The sequence below is a fragment of the Amblyraja radiata genome, chromosome 6 (genome assembly GCF_010909765.2).
Source record: "Amblyraja radiata isolate CabotCenter1 chromosome 6, sAmbRad1.1.pri, whole genome shotgun sequence".
Taxonomy (NCBI): Eukaryota; Metazoa; Chordata; class Chondrichthyes; order Rajiformes; family Rajidae; genus Amblyraja; species Amblyraja radiata.
Window position 1 is genome coordinate 104,254,765 of NC_045961.1, and position 21,909 is coordinate 104,276,673.

The window sequence follows — 21,909 nt, forward strand, 5'->3', positions numbered from 1 at the left end:
AAAATTTCCCCTTGGGTTCCTATAAACTCTTTCCCCTCTCACCTTAAACATATATTCTTTGGTTCTCCAGCCTATCCACCTATCCCAAGTTCCTCATCCATGGAATAATTCCAGTATACCATTTAAGGGCCTGTCCCACTTACGCAACTTTTTCGGTGACTTGCCGGCACCCGTCATTGGTCGTTACAGGTCGCTGAACATGTTCAACATGTTGAAAATCCAGCGGCGACCAGAATAAGGTACGACTCTTTGGGCGACTACCCATGACCATACAGGCTTCACCCCGAGACATATCGCCTGAGTGTTGCCTGTATGGTCGTGAGTAGTCTCCTTAGTCACCCAAAGCGTCGTAGCGTCTTTCTGGTAGCCGCTGACTTTTCAACATGTTGAAAATTTCAGGCGACCTATGATGGGCGCCGGCAGTCGCCGAAAAAGTTGAGGAAGTGGGACAGGCCCGTTAGAGTAATACTGTTTGGAACAGGCCCTTCGGCCCAACTCGCCCACGCCGGCCAACAATGTCCCATCTAACCCTGGTCCCACTTGCCTGCGCTTGGTCCATAACCCTCCATCTGGATCTTCTTTAAGACTTCCACACATTAAAGTGTGACATCCAAAACTACACACAGATTCTCATTCATGAGAAGACCATACTCATCCCATCCAAACTCAATAAATGATTGGAGGATTAAGGCCAGAACCTCTGATTACTCCCTATCTTCTCTCACAATTTTAGTTCTGCATTTAATACAATCATCCCCAGCAGAATGGTGGACAAACTGTCTGATCTGGGTGTTAATGCAAACACATGCGGATGGATTAAGGACTTTCTAACAGATCGCCCACAGACTGTCAGGATGGGGTCCAATTACTCCCCAGTCCTGACGCTCAGCACAGGAGCGCCACAAGGTTGTGTGCTGAGTCCCATCTTGTATACAATATACACTTATGATTGTATACCAACACACAGTACAAACAGGATCATTAAGTTTGCGGACGACACGACTGTGGTGGGACTGATAAACAACAACGATGAGTCTGCCTACAGGGATGAAGTCCAAAAACTGACTGTCTGGTGTACCAAAAACAACCTGGTACTCAATCCATCGAAGACAAAAGAGCTGGTCGTTGACTTCAGGAGGAAGAGGAGAGAGGAACCTGCTCCCTTATACATCAAAGGAGACATGGTGGAGAGAGTCACTGGCTTTAAGTTCCTGGGAATAAACATCTCCCAGGACCTTAAATGGCAAATGAACACCGTCACTCTCGTGAAGAAGTCACATCAGCGGCTGTGTTTCCTGAGGTCTCTGCGGAGAGCAAACGTCTCACAGCCGCTGCTGTTGTCCTTCTACCGATGCGCCGTGGAGAGTATCCTCTCCTATGCAATCCTGGTGTGGTTTGCTAGCTGTACTGTGGCTGAGATGAGGGCGTTGCAGGGAATTATAAAAACTGCGCAGAACATTACAAACGCCCAACTGCCCTCCTTGGATGACATATATAGGGCCCGATGCTTGCGCCGGGCCACAAATATCAAGCAGGACACATCCCACCCTGCCAACCACCTTTTTACTCTGCTACCCTCTGGGAGGCGATTCAGTACTCTGAAGGCTCGCACCGGTAGACTAAAGAATAGTTTCTACCCATGTGCGATAAAAGAGCTAAATTCCAACAGAGAATGCCGGGGAAGCAAAATGTAATTCCAAGAAATGCCGCCAAATTCTTTTAAATTCTTTTAAATTCTTTTAAAATACCGATTTATTTTTTACTAATAAGTGTACACATGTGTTAATGGTTGTCGTGTTTGTATTTTTTTTTAACCGGAGGAGATGTAATGGAATTTCGTTGCACAGTATTGTGCAATGACAATAAACGTATTCATTCATTCATTCATTCAATGGGCTGAATGGCCTCATTCTGTCATAAGAAATCCTTAACCCTTTCCCCTGAGAAGCTACATTAGTTCTACAACTCATCTCTCCCAACTATAAAATGCCAACATTTTGTTGCTTCAAGCCCATATTATGCCACTCAGTTGCACTTGGCACAACTCTACTGCATTGAGAGTCCATGCACCAAGTTAATTGCTTTCCAAGTGACGCCTTATACTGTTTTTGAATTGATCATGTGAAAAGTTACACAGATTTTACGCTATTTGCAGTAATTTTAAGGGGCAATTTGCGGCATATTGCCTTCTTTGTAATCATCGGCAAAGTTATGCAAGACCCACAGACCCAATTAGGGGGCACGGTAGAGTTGCTGCCTTATAACGCCGGAGACCCGGGTTCGATCTCGACTACGGGTGTTGTCTGTGCGGAGTTTGTACGTTCTCCCCGTGACCTGCGGGGGTTTTCTCCGGGTGCTCCGCTTTCCTCCCACACTCCAAAGACGTACAGGTTTGGAGATTAATTGGCTTGGTATAATTCTACAATTGTCCCCAGTGTGCGTGTAGGATACTGTTAGCATGCGGGGTTCGCTGGTCGGCACGGACTCGGTGTGGGTCAAAGGGCCTGTTTCCACGCTGTATCTCTAAACTAAACTAAAGGGCCCTAAAAAAGAAAAGATCATTACTGGTCAATGGAAACCCCCTCGGGCTGCAGGCTTGTACCGGGAGCAGGGCTAAGGCAGGAGTGCCCTGCAAGTGGCTCATCTGCCGACTAGCTGCAAGGTTAGGCGAGGTATCAATAATCATTAAGATGCTCATAACCATCCAGGAATGGACAAAGATTAATCAATGACCTTGTCACTGAGCTGTACAAGTACTTCAGTGGCCATGAAACCCACTGGAGTGTCACGAGCCTGTGAAAGATGCCATAAAAACTCATATTAATCGTTTTTAAAGCAGCTGATTTTGGTAGTTAGTTTCAATAGCAAAGCTCTAAAGGCTCCTATAAAGTTTTCTGCAATTCTAGAATTAATTACAAAGATTAGGAAAGTAGGCAGGAAATGTGACCGTAATGAGGATTACACAATGAAGGATTGCTGACACTGTGGCAGCTCAGCTTACAGGCCATTGACCTAAAATGCCATCAAGTTATTCAAGAGCAGTAGTGGTTGTTTCATTAGATAGGTCCCAATAGAGAGCAACTCGACAAGTTCTGCACTAAATTTCATTTATAATAAAAACTAACAAAGTGTGCAAAAATTGTCAGCACAAAATATCCTTGCCATTCATGCGTTTAAGAAAAAACTGCAGATGCTGGAAAAATCAAAGGTAGACAAAAATGCTGGAGAAACTCAGCGGGTGAGGCAGCATCTATGAGTGAAGGGTTTGGTGACGTTTCGGGTCTCGATCCTTTTTCAATTTGAAAAAGGGTCCTGACCCGAAACATCACCTTTTCCTTAGCTCCATAGATGCTGCCTCACCCGTTGAGTTTCTCCAGCATTTTTGTCTATCTTTGATTTTTCCAGCATCTGCAGTTCTTTCTTAAACATACAATGGTCCATACTCTGCCCCTCAATGTTCAGCAGCAGCAGGACCCCAGACCCACAGAGCTTTGGCGTCAGCTGCAGTGAGCATCAGTGTGTCCCTCAGCATGTATTCCAGTGGTCTGCAATGGGCCAGTCACCACCATTCCCTGACGGACATCTCGCTGCGCAGGGAGACCAACACGTTTCGGGCAGAAGATAAGAGTTTCTTTCACGGAGTTGATGGTCATATTGTGAGCAATTTTGTCACCAAATCTGAGGAAAGATGTGCTGGCTCTGGAGAGGGTCCAGAGGAGGTTTACAACAATGATCCCGGGAATGAGTAGGTTAACATATGATGAGCGTTTGACGGCACTGGGCCTGTATTCGCTGGAGTTTACAAGAATGAGGGGGGACCTCAGTGAAACGTACAGAATAGTGAAAGGCCTGGCTCGAGTGGATGTGGAGAGGATGTTTCCACTAGTGGGAGAGTCTTGGATTAGAGATCACAGCCTCAGAATTAAAGGATGTTCTATTAGCAAGGAGATGAGGAGGAATTTCTTTAGACAGAGGATGGTGAATCTGTGGAAATCGTTGCCACAGAAGGCTGTGAAGGCCAAGCCAGTGGATATATTTAAGGCAGAGATATAGATTCTTGATTAGTACGGGTGTCAGAGGTTAGAGGCAGGAGAATGGAGTTAGGAGGGAGAGATAGATGGGAAGACTTTTGCCTCCATCACAGTGAGGAGATGTTGGGTGGACTCACTGTGGTGGATGTTAATATGTGTTTATTGTTGTTTTTTATTGTATTGTATTATATGTATGACTGCTTAAATTTCGTTCAGACTTCGGTCTGGATGACAAATAAAAGGAATTCAAAATTCAATTCAAATTCAAAATTCAAAGATCAGCCATGATTGAATGGCGGAGTAGACGTGATGGGCCGAATGGCCTAATTCTGCTCCCATATCGTATAATCTTATGATCTGATGAACCTATGGTCTTCCAGCAGCTCCAATATATCCCCGGGAACAGCTTGTAAATCAAGAGCCCCATGTTATTTGGCACACCCATGCACTGCACTGTGGTCAAAGAGCTTGAAACAAGATGAAATCACCCCAGTGCTTTAAATGCAACCAGTTTACATATTAAGCACTGATGTTCTCCCACAGGATAATTGGCGGGAAGTGGGGATTTACTGAAGCGGAACCCCAATGAAACTAGATTAATATATATACGGATTTATTCTCAGCGTTTTTTTGCATTATTGTGTGTTACGTATTTATTTCACTTTCATAATCTTCAACTTGCTCAATAACTCCAAGTAAATTGCTTTGATTGCTCAAACCAAATTAAAAGTCGCACCATCGGAAAAAAAAGATTTGATTTTAAACATTTATTTCTACATCAAAAAAGTAATGTGCATTTTCTGCCTGATAATTGTAGACAAGGATTCCTTTATCGAATGCTATAGAAGCATTGACTCCAGTCTGTAGCCATTATCCAGCTCTCAAAACCAACGTATTTTCCAGCTTTTTGAGTTTAGTTTAGTTTTCGTTTTTTATAGTTTAGAGATACCGGTGGAAAAGAGGCCCTTTGGCCCACCTTTCCGTGCTGTCCAGCAAACACCAATACACTAGTTCTATCCTACACACAAGGGACAATTTACTGAAGCCAATTAACCTACAAACCTGCATGTCTTTGGAGTGTGGGAAGAAACCGGAGCACCCGCAGAAAACCCACGCGGTCACAGGGAAAATATACAAAACGCCTGACAGACAGCACCCTTAGTCAGGGTCGAACCCGGGTCTCTGGCGCTGGAAGGCAGCAACTTCACCACTGCGCCACCGTGAGTTGTGGAGGATTGAACATTTCTTAAAGCAATCACTTCAATAGACATAGGTGTAGGATTATGCCATTCGACCCTTCGAGCCAGCACCACCATTCAATGTGATCATGGCTGATCATCCACAATCAGTACCCCGTTCCTGCCTTCTCCCCATATCCCCTGACTCCACCATCTTTAAGAGCCCTATCTAGCTCTCTCTTGAAAGTATCCAGAGAACCGGCAGATAATTCCACAGACCCACAACTCTCTGTGAGAAAAAGTGTTTCCTCGTCTCCGTTCTAAATGGATTACCCTTATTCTTAAACTGTGGCCCCTGGTTCTGGACTCCCCCAACATCGGGAACATATTTCCTGCCTCTAGCGTGTCCAAACCCTTAATAATCTTATATGTTTCAATAAGATCCCTTCTCATCCTTCTAAACTCCAGAGTATACAAGCCCAGCTGCTTCATTCTCTCAGCATATGACAGTCCCGCCATCCCGGGAATTAACCTTGTAAACCTACGCTGCACTCCCTCAATAGAAAGAATGTCCTTCCTCAAATTAGGGGACCAAAACTGCACACAATACTCCAGGTGTGGTCTATACAACTGCAGAAGAACCTCTTTGCTCCTCTTGTTATAAAGACCTCATGAGAAAAATATATATATAATCAGAACAGCAATTTGGAGATAAATAAGTGTTTTCTATTTTTCTAGATACTGTTCTTTTCAAATATATCAAACTTGTCACAAAAGAGCTGGTACATGGTCCGGAAAGTTATTTAGACACATTTTAAAGTGTGCTAAAGATTAATGAGGAAAAGTTCAAGCATTGAAGACTTTGAAAGATGCCAAAAGTTAATACAAAATATCAACCCCCAAACTAAGAGAATGGTTATATGATGGGATGAGTTGGTATAGAGCAGGGGTCGGCAACCTTGTTCTGCATAAGGGGCAGGACCCATGTCTGTGAGCAGACGGCGGGCCACATCTATCGCCATAGTTAATAAATGGAAGTAATAATAATACATTCTAACTAAATTAGTAATTAGTAATAATACATAATAATACATAAATTAGTAATAATAAATACTAATAATACATACTAGCCAGTGCGACACTTTGGTGTTGTTTTTCGCATTAGTTTTCACGTGTTTTTCAATTAGTTTTCTGCAGTTCCCATCCCCGGTACTAGCTGCAGTTCCTAGGTAGCCTGCGTTCCCCCGGGACTGGCTGCAGTTCCCAGATAGCCTGCGAGCCCTGGGACTGGCTGTGGCGCCCAGGACTGGCTGCAGTTCCCAGGTAGCCTGCGTGCCCCCGGGACTGGCTGTGGTGCCCAGGACTGGCTGCAGTTCCCAGGTAGCCTGCGTGCCCCCGGTACTAGCTGCAGTTCCCAGGTAGCCTGCGAGCCCCGGGACTGGCGGCATTTCCCAGGTAGCCTGCGTGCCCCCGGGACTGGCTGTGGCGCCCAGGACTGGCGGCAGTTCCCAGGTAGCCTGCGAGCCCCGGGACTGACTGTAGTTCCCAGGTGGCAAAAACTAATTGTGAAAAAAAGGCCTCGGGGCCGGATGATTTCGGGTTACGGGCCGGATCCGGCCCGTGGACCGTTGGACTGTCGTCCCCTGATACAGACTAATGCTTTAGACTTTAGAGATGTTATATTTTAGAGATACATCTCTGAAACAGGCCCTTCAGCCCACTTTGTCCGTGCCGACCAGCGATCACCCCGTACACTAACACTATCCGACACACTACGGCCAATTTAAAATTTTACGGAAGGCAATTAACCTACAAACCTGTACATCTTTGGAGTGTGGGAGGAAACCAGAGCACCCAAAGAAAACACATGAGGTCACAAGGAGAACGTACAAAGTCTGTACATATAGCACCCGTAGGCAGGATTGAACCTGGGTCTCTGGTGCTGTAAGGCAGCAACTCTACCGCTACGCTGCTGTGCTATCTAAATATATATCAAGAATGTAAACCAAAACCATAAATAACCATGACTAATGGATCATTGTAAAATGCTGTCAGGTTCACTGAGGTCCTGAGGGAAAGGAAATCTGCTGGTCCATCTAAGCCGGGTTAAATGCCACTCTAGATAATAGCAATGTGGCTGACACTCAATTAACCTTCTTCAATGGCTTGGAAATTCACTTAGCTCAAGGGTAACGAGGCATAGAGCTACACAGCACGAAAACAGACCCTTTAGCCCAATTTGTTCGTATCGACCAAGATGCCTCATCTAAGTTAGTCCCATTTTTCCATTAGCCCATATCCCAGTCTAAACCTTTACTATCCATATACCTGTCCAAATGTTTTTTAAACGTTGTGATACTACCTGCCTCAACTACCTCCTCCAGCAGCTCGTTGCATACAGCCACCGCCTTCTGAGTGAAAAGGTTGCCCCTCGGGTTCCTATGAAATCTTTCCCCTCTCACCTTAAACCTATGTCCTCTGGTTTATCGATTACCCTAACCTGAGTGAAAGAGCTGCAACAAGAAATCTTGTCAGAAATAATGAGGAAGGATGTGCTGGCTCTGGAGAGGGTCCAGAGGAGGTTTACAAGAATGATCCCAGGAATGAGCATTTGATGGCACCGGGCCTGTACTTGCTGGAGTTTAGAAGGATGAGATGGGACTTCATTGAAACTTACCAACTAGTGAAAGGCTTGGATTGAATGGATGTGGAAATGATGTTTCCTTAAGTGGGAGAGTCTAGGACCAGAGGTCATAGCCTCGGAATTAAAGGACGTTCCTTTAGGAAGGAGATGAAGAGGAATTTCTTTAGTCAGAAGGTGGTGAATCTAATAATAATAATAATAATAATATATTTTATTGTCATTGCACATAAGCGCAAAGAGATTTGGTATGCAGCTTCCATCCGATGTCATAACATAAATAACTAGTATAATTTAGATTTAGATATCCCGAGAACATGGATTGTAAAAAGAACATTACAACAGTAAAATAGTCAAAACAGTTCAAACAGACTAAAGTGCAGATATGTCTGTGCGACGTGACTTTCTTTGTGAATTCTGTGGGATTCTTTGCCACAGAAGGCTGTAGCGGCAGTCAATGGATATTTTTAAGGCAGATAGATAGATAGATTAGTACGGGTGTCAGGGGGTTATGAGAAGAAGGCTGGAGAATGGGGTTGGGAGGTAGAGGCAGCTCCCGCCATGATTGAATGGTTGGCTAGACTTGACGGGCTGAATGACCTAATTCTGCTCCTATTACTTATGACTCAAATTCCCACCGTCTGTGAGAAAGTACAAATAAAATTAAGAAAAAGAATCATGAGAATAGTAGCGGCAATTTCTTTTTATGGGCAATTCTAATTAATGAATGCATTCTTGCAATGACAAATAAACTGGTAGTTTCCAGCGTTGGTGCAATGCTCCCCAACTGAATCAACAATCAGACTTCCGTCCAGCCACAGTATCAAAACAGCCCTTATCAGGGTTACCGTTGGCATCCTACGAAACAATCAAAAATATCCCTTCCCAACTCAGACTATTGTCCTATCTGATGACCATACCAGCCTCCCTCCACCCACACAGTCGCCGACTGACCAAGACTCGTAGAGAGCAGGGACAATAAATTAAATTGAAACAGTGGAGTGATTAAATTAGAGGATAACGTAGAGGTCAGAATTAACAGAGCAACAGGTACCTGAGAACATTAAAAGTCTGGATGGCGGCACGGCAGTGCAACGGTGGAGTTGCTGCCTTACAGTGTTTACATTGCCAAAAAACGGCTTCCATCCAGACTACGGGTGCTGTCTGTACGGAGTTTGTACGTTCTCTCCGTGACCTGCATGGGTTTTCTCTGAGATCTTCGGTTTCCTCCCACACTCCAAGTCCCTATTGTGTGTAGGATAGTGTTAATGTGCGGGGATCGCTGGCTGGCGTGGCCCCTGTGGACCAGAGGGCCTGTTTCCGCGCTGCATCTCTTAACTAAACTCAACTCCAAAGACGTACAGGTTAGTAGGTTAATTGGCTTGATACAAGTGTAAATTGTCCCTAGTGTGTGTCGGATAGTGATAATGTGTGGGCAAAGGAATGGCAGATGGATTACAGCTGGGGGAAAGTGCAATGTGATGTATTTGGGAAGTTAAACCAAGGCAGGACTTACCCAGTAAATGACAAGGCCCGAGGAGTGTTATTGTGCAAAGACCTGGTGGTACAGGTACCTAATTGTCTGAAATGAAAGTCATTTGGACAGATACATGGATAGGAAACGTTTAGAGGATTATGGGCAAAATGCTAGTAGGTGGGACTGGCGTAAATGGGGCACCTTGCTTGGCATGGAGGTTGGGCCAAATGGTGTGCTTCCTTGCTGTATGACTGTGAATGAAAAGGCGTTTTGCACGATTGCTTTCATTGGATGAAACTTAAAGTACACATTATCAGATTGGCCTGGTTATAGTCTCTGGCTATGAAGTCTCAGAGTATTTTGTTTGAGGTCCATTGGTGGTAGGATAACTTACCAAAATACATAATTGTTCATTTGCCAGGATTAAACTCCAGCTGCCAATGATCTGAACATATTTCATGTTGATAAGTGATAGGAGCAGAATTAGGCCATCGAGTCTACTCCGCCATTCAATCACGGCTGATCCATCTCTCCCTCTCAACCCCATTCTCCTTTCACTGCACATCTCGTATGTGTATGTGACAAATAAACTTGACTTGACTTGACCCCTGACACCCGTACTAATCAAACATCTATCTATCTCTGCCTTAAAAATATCCATTGACTTGGCCTCCACAGCCATCTGTGCCAAAGAATTCCACAGATTCACCACACTCTGACTAAAGAAATTCTTCCTCGTCTCCTTCCTAAAGGAAGGTCCTTTAATTCTGAGGTAATGACCTCTGGTCCTAGACTCTCCCACTGGTGGAAACATCATATCCACTCTATCCATGCCTTTCACTATTTGTTGCAACTGATCAATATATGGTGCGATCGTGTCAGATAATATTCCTTCCTATCTACCACACCACTAATTTTCATGTTATCTGTTATAGCACATCAGGAGGACACAAGGACTGATCCTAATCCCACCCATGTGTACACTTCCCAGAAGAAAGCTTGGTTAATTTTTCTACACAGAATGCAGAAGTAACTCAGCGGGCCAGGCAGCATCTCCGGAGAGAAGGAAAGAGAGATGTTTCGAATCCCGACCCTTCAGACTGGAGAAGGGTCTCGACCCAAAAGGGTCTCGACCCATTCCTCTCTCCAGAGATGCTGCCTGTCCCGCTGAGTTACTCCAGCATTTTGTGTCTATCTTCCACGTTAAACTGGCATCTGCAGTTCCTTCCTACACACATTAACTTCTCTACACTCAGTTTCTGTAGAAATTAAAAGTAATCCAATGTAATCATCCTTGCCATTGACCTAGATTAACACAAGAGCTGTGTCGTGTTTGCTTCTCAGTCCAACATTAGTTCATTTACCTACTAAATTGTGTGGAGCAACTCATGAACATCATACTTACTGGGCACGGATTCATAAATTGTTTAAACATTCAAAACAGTAATGTGCTTCTTCATGCAAATTATTCAATACAAACTCATCTCTGTTCCCTCTGCTCTAACCCCGTTTAAGAAACTGGATTATGGTTTCTCTTTGGCCACTGGCATTGCCCTACTGGTAGCTGGCATGAGATTTGATTTTCCCCTTCTGCAGACCTCAAATGTTTCGATGTCAGAAGCCATGCCAAAAGTCAGCCAACGCCTGATGAAACCTCGTCAAGGTTTTTAGCCGAGTTTTTTGTTTAATTTAGTTCAGTTTACCGTGGTGTGTACCGAGGAACAGCTAAAAGCTTTTGTTGAGTGCCATCCAGTTTCATGGATATTTCAATACAATACAGGATTACAATCGAGCCATCTACAGTGCACAGATACATGATAAGGGTATAACGTTTAACATAGAAACCATAGAAAATAGGTGCAGGAGTAGGCCATTCAGCCCTTCGAGCCTGCACCGCCATTCAATATGATCATGGCTGATCATCCAACTCAGTATCCTGTACCTGCCTTCTCTCCATACCCCCTGATCCCTTTCGCCACAAGGGCCACATCTAACTCCCTCTTAAATATAGCCAATGAACTGGCCTCAACTACATTCTGTGGCAGAGAATTCCACAGATTCATCACTCTTTGTGTGAAATTTTTTTTTATCATCTCGGTCCTAAAAGACTTCCCCCTTATCCTTAAACTGTGACCCCTTGTTCTGGACTTCCTCAACATCGGGAATAATCTTCCTGTATCTAGCCTGTCCAACCCCTTAAGAATTTTGTACGTTTCTATAAAGATCCCCCCTCAATCTTCTAAATTCTAGTGAGTACAAGCCGAGTCTATCCAGTCTTTCTTCACATGAAAGTCCTGCCATCCCAGGAATCAGTCTGGTGAACCTTCTCTGTACTCCCTCTATGGCAAGAATGTCTTTCCTCAGATTAGGAGTCAAAAACTGTACGCAATACTCCAGGTGTGCCAAAACTGTACGCAATACTCCAGGTGTGGAAGGTAAAGTGGGCAAAGTCTGATCAAGGATGGACCGAGGGTGACCCATGAGGGAGATTAGTAGTGCAGGGCTGCTCTCTGGTTGTGGTCTTTCACCAAGTACCAAAATTGCATGTTTTTTATGTTTAAGCAATTTATCATTCTGTGCACAGTATAATATTCAAGAGTTTCTCTGCAGAATTTAATTGGTAAACAAACTGCTAATGTCGTACTGATACACACAGTAGTGTTTTGTCTAAACCCATGGTGGAGTCAGTAGAGTATGATTAGATAAGAAGGGTCTCGACCTGAAACGTCACCTACTCCTTTTCTCCAGAGATGCTATCTGACCCGATGAGTTACTCCAGCTTTTTGTATCTACCATGATCAGATGTATCTTGAATTGTTGACAGTGGTGTATTAGCAATTGGCCACTATTATATAAGATGCTAACCATTTTAGGCGGAGCTGTAGAGTTGCTGTTTTACAGCAGCTGGGTTTGATCCCGACTACGGGTGCTGTCTGTACAGACTTTGTGCGTTCTCCCCGTGACCGCATGCGTATTCTCCGATGTTTGTAGGTTAATTGGCTCCGGTGCTAGAGCTAGTGTACGGGGATCGCTGGTCGTCGTGGACTCGGTGGGCTGAAGGGCCGGTTTCCACGCTGTATCTCTAAACAAAACTGAAGAACGTTTTTTGAATGGAGCAGACTCAGTTAAAAAAAAGTCACGTTCCAAGGTGCATTAGCAAATGAGCAAGGGACCTGACAAAGTAGATCAGCATCAGTGTGAAGACCAGTGCAGTGAGCAGGTACGCCAAGTGATGCCACAAAGCTTAGAATGCTCGCTGGGATGACAATTACAGCACTTCATTTCTCAGGAGATTTCTTAGTCATTTGCTTGCTAATGGCATAGGGATAGATACCTCCGTGTGGCATTGTGATGTAGAGAGCAAATGCTGCCAACCTAAAAGGTGGAATGGGATATCCGCCACGTCACAAGACCAGTATCAGGAACATGACATTATTTCAATGCACAATCCTGCGAGATCGGAGACAGCTCCAATTCAGGCATTCCAGATTTAGCATTAAGAAGCAAATGCTTTTCCACCATGCTTCCACTCCAGAAGACCACCTTCCTGTCCTGGCAATACCAGGCATCCCAAAATAATCATCTACTGTGCTATGCCTTTCCCAGATCGTCAATCCTTATTTGTGCCAATTTGGGAACAGTTTTATGCTGGGTCTCATTTTCACTCAGATTGTTGCTCATGCAACCAGAAGGTATTTGTTTAATCCATCAATATAGTCCATATTTAAACTGAGGGCCCTGAAGTAGATGATTATTGTCTAATCCACTGCAACACTTTGTCAGTCGATATTTTGCAATAAAAAGGCTTTTCGCTGAACCTTAGTTCATGTGACATGCAAACTAAAAACCAAACTAAACTATTCAGCTAGGAGAAATGTGACTATATAGGAGGACAAGTTTGACACTGACCAAGTTCCACCGCATGAATATTACCCCATCTAGAAGTAAGAATCTCATACTTCCATAAGCTTGGGTACTGTTCGATTCAGCTCTACTCCTTTGAGGACATTGGAGTCATAGAGTGATACAGTGTGGAAACAGGCCCTTCGGCCCAGCTCGCCCACACTGGCCAACAATGTTCCAGCTACACTAGTCATAGAGTGATACAGTGTGGAAACAGGCCCTTCGGCCCAACTCGCCCACACCGGCCAACAATGTCCCAGCTACACATAGAGTGATACAGTGTGGAAACAGGCCCTTCGGCCCAACTTGCCCACACCGGCCAACAATGTTCCAGCTACACTAGTCATAGTGATACAGTGTGGAAACAGGCCCTTCGGCCCAACTCGCCCACACCGGCCAACAATGTCCCAGCTACACATAGAGTGATACAGTGTGGAAACAGGCCCATCGGCCCAACTCGCCCACTCTGGCCAACAATGGCCCAGCTACACTAGTCCCACCTGCCAGCGCTTGGTCCATATCTCTCCAAAACTGTTTCTTAAACAATGGGATAGTCCCAGCCTATCTCCGCTGGCAGCTTGTTCCATACACCCACCACCCTTTATGTGAAAAAGTTACCCCTGACACGCAGGTTACCTCTGTACACAGCGTGACATCCTCCTTAACCAACAATGCAACCCCCCCTCCTCTTTTTCCCTCACTCCTGTCTCTCCTGAAGCTCCTGTACCCCGAAACATTGAGCTGCCAGTCCTGCCCCTTTGTCTATGGAACTTGTCCACTACAATGCTGAGAACTATATTTTGCACTGTTACCTTTCCCTTTGCTCTAGTGTTTGTACTCAAGTGAACTGATTGTACTTATGCATGGTTTAGTTTAGTTTAGAGATACAGCACGGAAACAGGCCGTTCGGTCCACCGAGTCCGCACCGACTAGTGATCGCCACACATTAACACTACCCTACACACATTAGGGACAATTTACACATATACCAAACCAATTAACCTACATACCTGTACGTCTTTGGAGTGTGGGAGGAAACCGAAGATCTCTGAGAAAACCCACGCAGGTCACGGGGAGAACATACAAACTCCGTACAGACAGCACTGGTAATCGGGATAGAACCCGGGTCTCCGGCGCCGCATTCGCTGTAAGACAGCAACTCTACCGCAGCGCCACCGTGACCGCCCTCAACACGCCCTGGTATATCTGATCTGTTTGAGTGGCACGCAATACAGAGCTTTTCACGGTACTTCAGCACAAGTGACAATAATAAACCTAGGGCTACGTGTCCAACGACGCGATGCAATGCACAATTGTGTGTAACATGAGATAGCAGCCATGTAGAAGTGAAAGAAGCAGAACATTTGATGGGTTTACCCAAGAGGAGTCCCAACAGACTGCAGATGCTGGAATCTTGAGCAAACCACAAAGTGCTGGTGGTACTCAGCTGGTCAGTCTGTAGAGGGAATGGGCAGGTGATAGATCTTCAGACTCAAGAAGGACCCCAATCTGACACATTGCCAGTTCAATCTCTTCACAGATGCTGCCTGATCCACGAAGTTCCTCCAGTCACTTGCGTTTTGGGTTGACTCAAGAATTCAGCAAAAAAAAAAAATAATCTTGAAAGACCTCATTTTAGCCACTAGTTTACCCAACTGGCACAACGCAAAAGCAGCACAGTGGCGCAGCGGTAGAGTTGCTGCCTTATAGTGCTTGCAGCACTGGAGACCCGGATTCCATTCCGACTACAGATACAGTCAGTACAGAGTTTGTACGTTCTCCCCGTGACTGTGTGCGCTTTCTCCTACTGTAGATCTTCCCACCCTGTAATGACGTACAGGTATGTGGGTCAATTGGCTTGGTGTAAGTGTAAATTGTCCCTAGTGTGTGTCGGATAGTGTTAATGTGCGGGGATTGCTGATCGGCACGGATTCGGTGGGCCGAAGGGCCTGTTTCGGCGCTGCATCTCTAAACTAAACTAAACTAAACTGTTTATCATGATATAATTGTCCTTGGAGATTTAACCTGAACAATAGCTTTTCCGTCAAGTGATTTCTGGTGGCACAATTCCAAGATGCCTGCTGTGCACTGAAGGAGTCAGAATGGATGCGTCCATAACATATACAAAACAATATGCGCAGAGATGCAAAGTAGGGTTGCCAACGTTCTCACTCCCAAATAAGGGACCAAAGGTCAAAATACGGGACAAATTCCCCACGGCAATTCGTTGACCGACTCGGCCGTGTCTGGGTGAATGATGAGTTGGCCCGGGTGCTGGACTGCACACAAAACCCAGCCGGCGGGCCAGCTGAGGAGTTTTGGCCCGGGCCACTCCTCAAGTCCGGCGCCCCGTCCAACTCATCAACCGATGATCGGCCGTGATAAGGAGGGGTGGAGGTGGTGCCGGAGGTCAGCGAAGGTCCGAAGGTTGGACAGCTGGCCGGGCTGCCGACCGACGGGGCCACGGGCGAGGCGTTGCTGCTGCTGCTGCTGCTGCACTCCATGGGCTGCACTACGTCGGGACAGGTGAGGCGGGGGCCGGACGCGGCGCTCCGACCCGACAGTCCCCTCGACTCGAGTAGTAGCGGTCAAATACGGTCAAATACGGGACAAGGGCGGTCAAACCAATTTTGCCCAATATACGGGATGTCCTGGCTAATACGGGACAGTTGACAACACTAATGCAGAATGATGATTGGGATGGAGAATATTACCACAGAACCAATCACCAGCAACAAACAATCTGCTGGAGGAACTCAGGGTTTCAACCCAAAACATCAACATCCCCCCCCCCCCCCCCCCCACACCAGCAGATGCTGCTCGACCCTCTGAGTTCCTCCAGCAGACCAGAATCCAGCATCTGCAATCACTTGTGTCTCCAATCACCAGCAAATTCACAGAGAAACAGACTTGGAGGATGGGTTCTCTGATGCAATGAATTTGAAACATTTAAGTTGAATGTTTGCGTAAGGAAGCAAAATCACTGCTGAAGTTTACATATATTTTTGAACTTCGATCACAAATCTTGGATTCATTTCCATGGATAATCAAACTTATAAATGGGGGGGGGGACATACAACTTAAACTTTTATATCTAGAAAGCGATAGTTATAGCCCAGTATATAGAGGCAGCTCCTACCACAGTGAAAGAAGGGGAAAAAACGTATTAGTAACTGACTTTTTCCACTGTGGTAGCTTTATAGTAAATACAAAGTGGGTCATGTGTTGATAAAATACATACAGAGGCAATTTGATGCCTGCACTGTGATGCTGCCAAATACATGGAGTTAGCTTCCCCAGAGACTGGGGACGTAGCTGCAATGTGAGAATTGTTTTGCAGTAGAAAGGGTTGAGATATAATGTGGAGTGTGGCAACTCGGTGAATGCCTGGTACCAAACAAAGAGCTACAACAAATGGCGGCACGGTGGCGTTGCTGACTAACAGCACCATAGACCCGGGCTCGATGCTGACTACGGGGTGTTATCTATATGGAGTTTGCACGTTCTCCCCGTGACCGCGTGGGTTTTCTCCGGGATCTGCGGTTTCTCCCCACACTCCAAAGACCTGCAGGTTTGTAGGCTAAATGGCTTTGGTAGAATTGTAAACCGTCCCCAGTGTGTGTAGGGTAGCGTTAGTGTGCGGGGATCGTTGGTCAGCGCGGACTCAATGGGCCGAAGGGCCTGTTTCCGTGCTGTGCTGCTAAACTAAACTAGCATGGTACTCGAAAGCCTGAGGATGCTGCAAAAAGGAAAATGGGAGGAGAATGCCCTGCATTTCTTGGGGAGTACAAACTGGAGAAGTCAAAAGCCCAACGCCTTAAAGTGACTGGAGCCACAAGATGCTGGAACCTCGAGTAAAGCAAAAAGTGCTGGAGTGACTCAGCGGGTCAGGCAGCATCTGAGAAGGATATGGATAGATGTTGTTTCGAGTCAGAAGTTGAAGAAGGGTCCCAGCCTTAAACGTTCCCTATCCATGTCCTCCACAGATGTTGCCTGATCCGCTGTGTGATTCCAGTACTTTGTGTTTTACCTTCAAGTGACCCACTCAGGGCATTAACAAAAGCCTCCTTTCACTACATTAATTTGCTGTTAATATATAACAATATTACTGTATCAACCTCATATTTCGCTTGGGAAGCTTACAATCCAGCAGTATGAATATTGATTTATCTAACTTCAAGTAACCTTTGCATCCCTTCTCTCTCAGTCCGTCCCTCCCCTACCCTAGTTCTCCCACTAGTTTCACTGTCCAGATTAAATGTTACTGATTCCATGCCTCATTGTCACCTTCCCCTTAGCTAACAATGAACCATTCTACATTTCCTTGAACATCGTCTGCTTTAATCTGTTGTTTTCACACCTTACCCTTCCACATCTCTCGTCTCCCTCTCCTGACTGTCTCAACCCTTGGGTCTCAACCCAAAACGTTACCCATTCCTTCTGTCCAGAGACGCTGCCTGCCTGTCCCGCTGAGTTACTCCAGCATTTTGTGTCTATCTTTACTGTACTGTATTGATTACTGTATTGATTGATCATTCTAGTTTAGTTTAATTTAGAGATACAGAGTGGATTCAGGCCCTTCGGCCCACCAGGTCCGCACCGACCAGCGATCCCCGTACATTCACACAAGCCTACGCACACTAGGGACAATTTACACTTAGACCAAGTATACAAACCCAAGCCAATTAACCTACAAAACTGTACGTCTTTGGAGTGTGGGAGGAAACCGAAGATCTCTGAGAAAACCCAAGCGGTCACAGGGAGAACGTACAATAACTCCGTACAGACAGCACCCGTAGTCGGGATCGAACGGGGGTCTTCGGCGCTGCAAGCGCTGTAAGGCAGCAACTCTACCGCTGTGCCTATATTTGGCATCGATTATCGGGCAAAGATGTTGGGCTGCTTCACAAAATCTTTAGCGTTACTAACCTGGTGAAACACTGGCTCCTTCCACTGGAGATATACCTATTCAAAACAAGAACAAAGTAACTGGGACACAGGAAATAAAAAGCAGGAAGCTTTCAATAATAACCTCCGGAGCACTCAACATCCTTAATCGCTTTTCCACCAGGCAGCCGTCACGGAAGCACATAACAGGGCAGCATATTAGTTTACATGGGGACAGTCAATCACCCGCAAAGCATTACTATCGCATGCCTAAGAATGAATTCTTCATTGTCTTCACAGGAATACAGTGGAAAAGCACAATTGTTTCCATTTCCCCCCTCATTCCTAAACTGAGGCCCCTTTTGACAGTGAAAGTAAATGGAATATTTAAATAAAATACATCCATCAACTTACAGAACACAGGAAAGAGTTTGAAGTGGGTGCGGCAGCTTACTCATGTCCCTGCACACTGGGATATGCAGCTACAGTCCTAGTCATAAGTTCATGAGGAGCAGAATTAGGCCATTCAGCCCATCAAGGCTCAATAGACAATAGGTGCAGGAGTAGGCCATTCGGCCCTTTGAGCCAGCACCGCCATTCAATGTGATCATGGCTGATCATCCCCAATCAGTACCCCGTTCCTGCCTTATCCCCATATCCCCTGACTCCGCTACCTTTAAGAGCCCTATCTAGCTCTCTTGAAAGTATCCAGAGAACCGGCCTCCACTGCCCTCTGAGGCACAGAATTCCACAGACCATTCTCCTCCGCCATTCGATCATGGCTAATCTATCTTTCCCTCTCACCCCCATTTTCCTGCCTTCTCCCCATACCCTTTGACACCCGTACTAATCAAGAACTTGTCAATCTCCATTTTAAAAATACCAAAAGACATAGCCGCCACAGCCATCTGCGGGAATGAATTCCACAGATTCACCACCCTGTGGCTAAAGAAATTCCTCATAGAAACATAGAAAATAGGTGCAGGAGTAGGCCATTCGGCACTTCGAGCCTGCACCGCCATTCAATATGATCATGGCTGATCATCCAACTCAGTATCCTGTACCTGCCTTCTCTCCATACCCCTTGATCCCTTTAGCCATAAGGGCCACATCTAACTCCCTCTTAAATATAGCCAATGAACTGGCCTCAACTACATTCTGTGGCAGAGAATTCCACAGATTCACCACTGTGTAAAAAATGTTTTTCTCATCTCAGTCCTAAAAGATTTCCCCTTTATCCTTAAACTGTGACTCCTTGATCTGGACTTCCCCAACATCGGGAACAATCTTCCTGCATCTAGCCTGTCCAACCCCTTAAGAATTTTGTAAGTTTCTATAAGATCCACCCTCAATCTTCTAAATTCCAGCGAGTACAAGCCGAGTCTATCCAGTCTTTCTTTATATGCAAGTCCTGACATCCCAGGAATCCATCTGGTGAACCTTCTCTGTACTCCCTCTATGGCAAGATTGTCTTTCATCAGATTAGGAGACCAAAACTGTACGCAATACTCCAGGTGTGTACAACTGCAGTAGAACCTCCCTGCTCCTATACTCAAATCCTTTTGCTATGAATGCTAACATACCATTCGCTTTCTTCACTGCCTGCTGCACCTGCATACCTAATTTCAATGACTGGTGTACCATGACACCCAGGTCTCGTTGCATCTCCCCTTTTCCTAATCGGCCACCATTCAGATAATAGTCTACTTTCCTGTTTTTGCCACCAAAGTGGATAACCTCACATTTATCCACATTATACTGCATCTGCCATGCATTTGCCCACTCACCCAGCCTATCCAAGTCACCTTGCAGCCTCCTAGCATCCTCCTCACAGCTAACACTGCCCCCAGCTTCGTGTCATCCGCAAACTTGGAAATGTTGCATTCAATTCCCTCGTCCAAATCATTAATATATATTGTAAATAGCTGGGGTCCCAGCACTGAGCCTTGCGGTACCCCACTAGTCACTGCCTGCCATTGTGAAAAGGACCCGTTACTCCTACTCTTTGCTTCCTGTCTGCAAGCCAGTTCTCTATCCACATCAATACTGAACCCCCAATACAGTGTGCTTTAAGTTTGTATACCAATCTCTTATGTGGGACCTTGTCGAAAGCCTTCTGAAAGTCCAGATATAGCAGATCCACTGGTTCTCCCTTATCCACTCTACTAGTTTACTAGTTACATCCTCATCTCCTTTCTAAAGGTACGTCGATTTATTGTGAGGCTGTGCCCCCTGGTCCTAGACTCACCCACTAGTGGAAACATCCTCTCCACATCCACTCTATCCAGGCCTTACATTATTCGGTAGTCATGGGCTCACAGTCGCTCCTGTAGTGCAGGAGGTGCTACTGCATCAGTTGCACTTGCTTTCCTTGTAGATAATAGCTTAAATTCCACAAGGTTCATGTTGGAATTAGAGGAATCACTGTCCTTGCTAACTAGTTTTGGCTCACTTGGAATCATTCTTGCCTCAAATTCATTTCAAATGCTACTCCATAGGTTTTAGTGCAAAACACAGGCTCGTCCTCCGGACTGCTACACTACCAGAGCTGTAGCTTTCATATCAGGTTAAGTTGCGGCCTAATCTTCCCTGTCACATGGAAGATCATAGGGCACTGTTTTGAATTCACCCTGGTGTCTTGGCTTATATTTACTCCCCAATAAACAGCAATGAAGGAAATTACCCAGTCAGTTATCACACATAGGTTGTGAGAGCTTGCTGCCATGGAACTGTTACTATATACCACACTCTGTATGCTCCATTAGACTTGAGTTTAACTTAATTATATACATGCATGGTATATCTGATCTGAATAGCATGTAAAACAAAGTATTTCACTAAGTTGTTTGAATAGCATGCAAAACTATACACTGTACACATGACAATAATAAACCTCATCCAAAAAATATTCTTATCACTGCCTTTCCTACAATAATGCTTCAGGACCTGCTGAGATCGTCAAAGACTTGACATAACTGCATGTTTTCAACCACATGGCTAGAGGGGTGCCAAAAAATGCCCTCTAATAAAAGTATCCAGTCACCAGCTTCTCTCTCTCATTGCCTTTACTGCTCGGATTCTGGGTGAAAGCATCAACATGCTGAGATTAGAGACAGTGTTAAAAGAAGGTGAATCCATGCAAGCTCAGCCACACCACAAAACCCAATGGCCCCAACCTGGAATATCTGGGACTTTCCTCCAAAATCATGCAATATCAAAATGAACGCCCGCACGGAAAGCAAATTAAAAGTAAATAAGAATATTAACTTACTATGGTCACTAGCCCACTGAATAGTGCCAGAATAAAAGCTAGAAGGTAGTTGCGTGTGTTCTTGTGTTTGAAGCATTCGTACCTGAACAAAATAACACATTGTTAGATTTAAGAAACCGAAACAGCCACAAACCCAATGCTGGTGAGATGTTGCAAACAAACTGGATAAAACATTTTGCGTTCTGTGGCGCAGCGGTAGAGTTGCTGCCTCACAGCAACAGGGATCCGGGTTCGACCCTGACTACGGGTGCTGTCTGTACGTAGTTTGTACATGATGTATCCTTGACCATGTGGGTTTTCTCCGGGTGCTTAGGTTTCCTCCCACACTCCAAAGACGTACAGGTTTGTAGGTTAATTGGCTTTGGTAAATTGTAAATTGTCTCTAGTGTGCAGGATATTGCTTGTGTACGGGGATCGCTGGTCGGCACGGACTCGGTGGGCCGAAAAGGGCTGTTTCTGCGCTGTATCTCTAAACTAAACTTCTGCAAGTATCATGTTTAGGAACAATACCTTCCCCTATG

The 21,909-nt window shown here is 45.3% G+C and overlaps 1 protein-coding gene across 3 annotated transcripts in view; it reads right to left on the reverse strand.

The window, feature by feature from the left end:
- The window catches only part of acer3 (alkaline ceramidase 3), a 192,005-nt gene that overhangs the window by 68,721 nt on the left and 101,375 nt on the right, over nucleotides 1-21,909 (reverse strand). For all 3 annotated transcript variants that reach the window (XR_004412413.1, XM_033023385.1, XM_033023386.1), the window contains exons 5-6: nucleotides 21,389-21,470; nucleotides 18,160-18,195 (exon numbers count right to left, since the gene is read on the reverse strand). Coding sequence is in view for 2 of the 3 variants with exons in the window: in XM_033023385.1 (XP_032879276.1) it covers nucleotides 18,160-18,195; nucleotides 21,389-21,470 (118 nt within the window). In the remaining variant the exon portion in view is untranslated. The remainder of the gene's footprint in view (nucleotides 1-18,159; nucleotides 18,196-21,388; nucleotides 21,471-21,909) is intronic.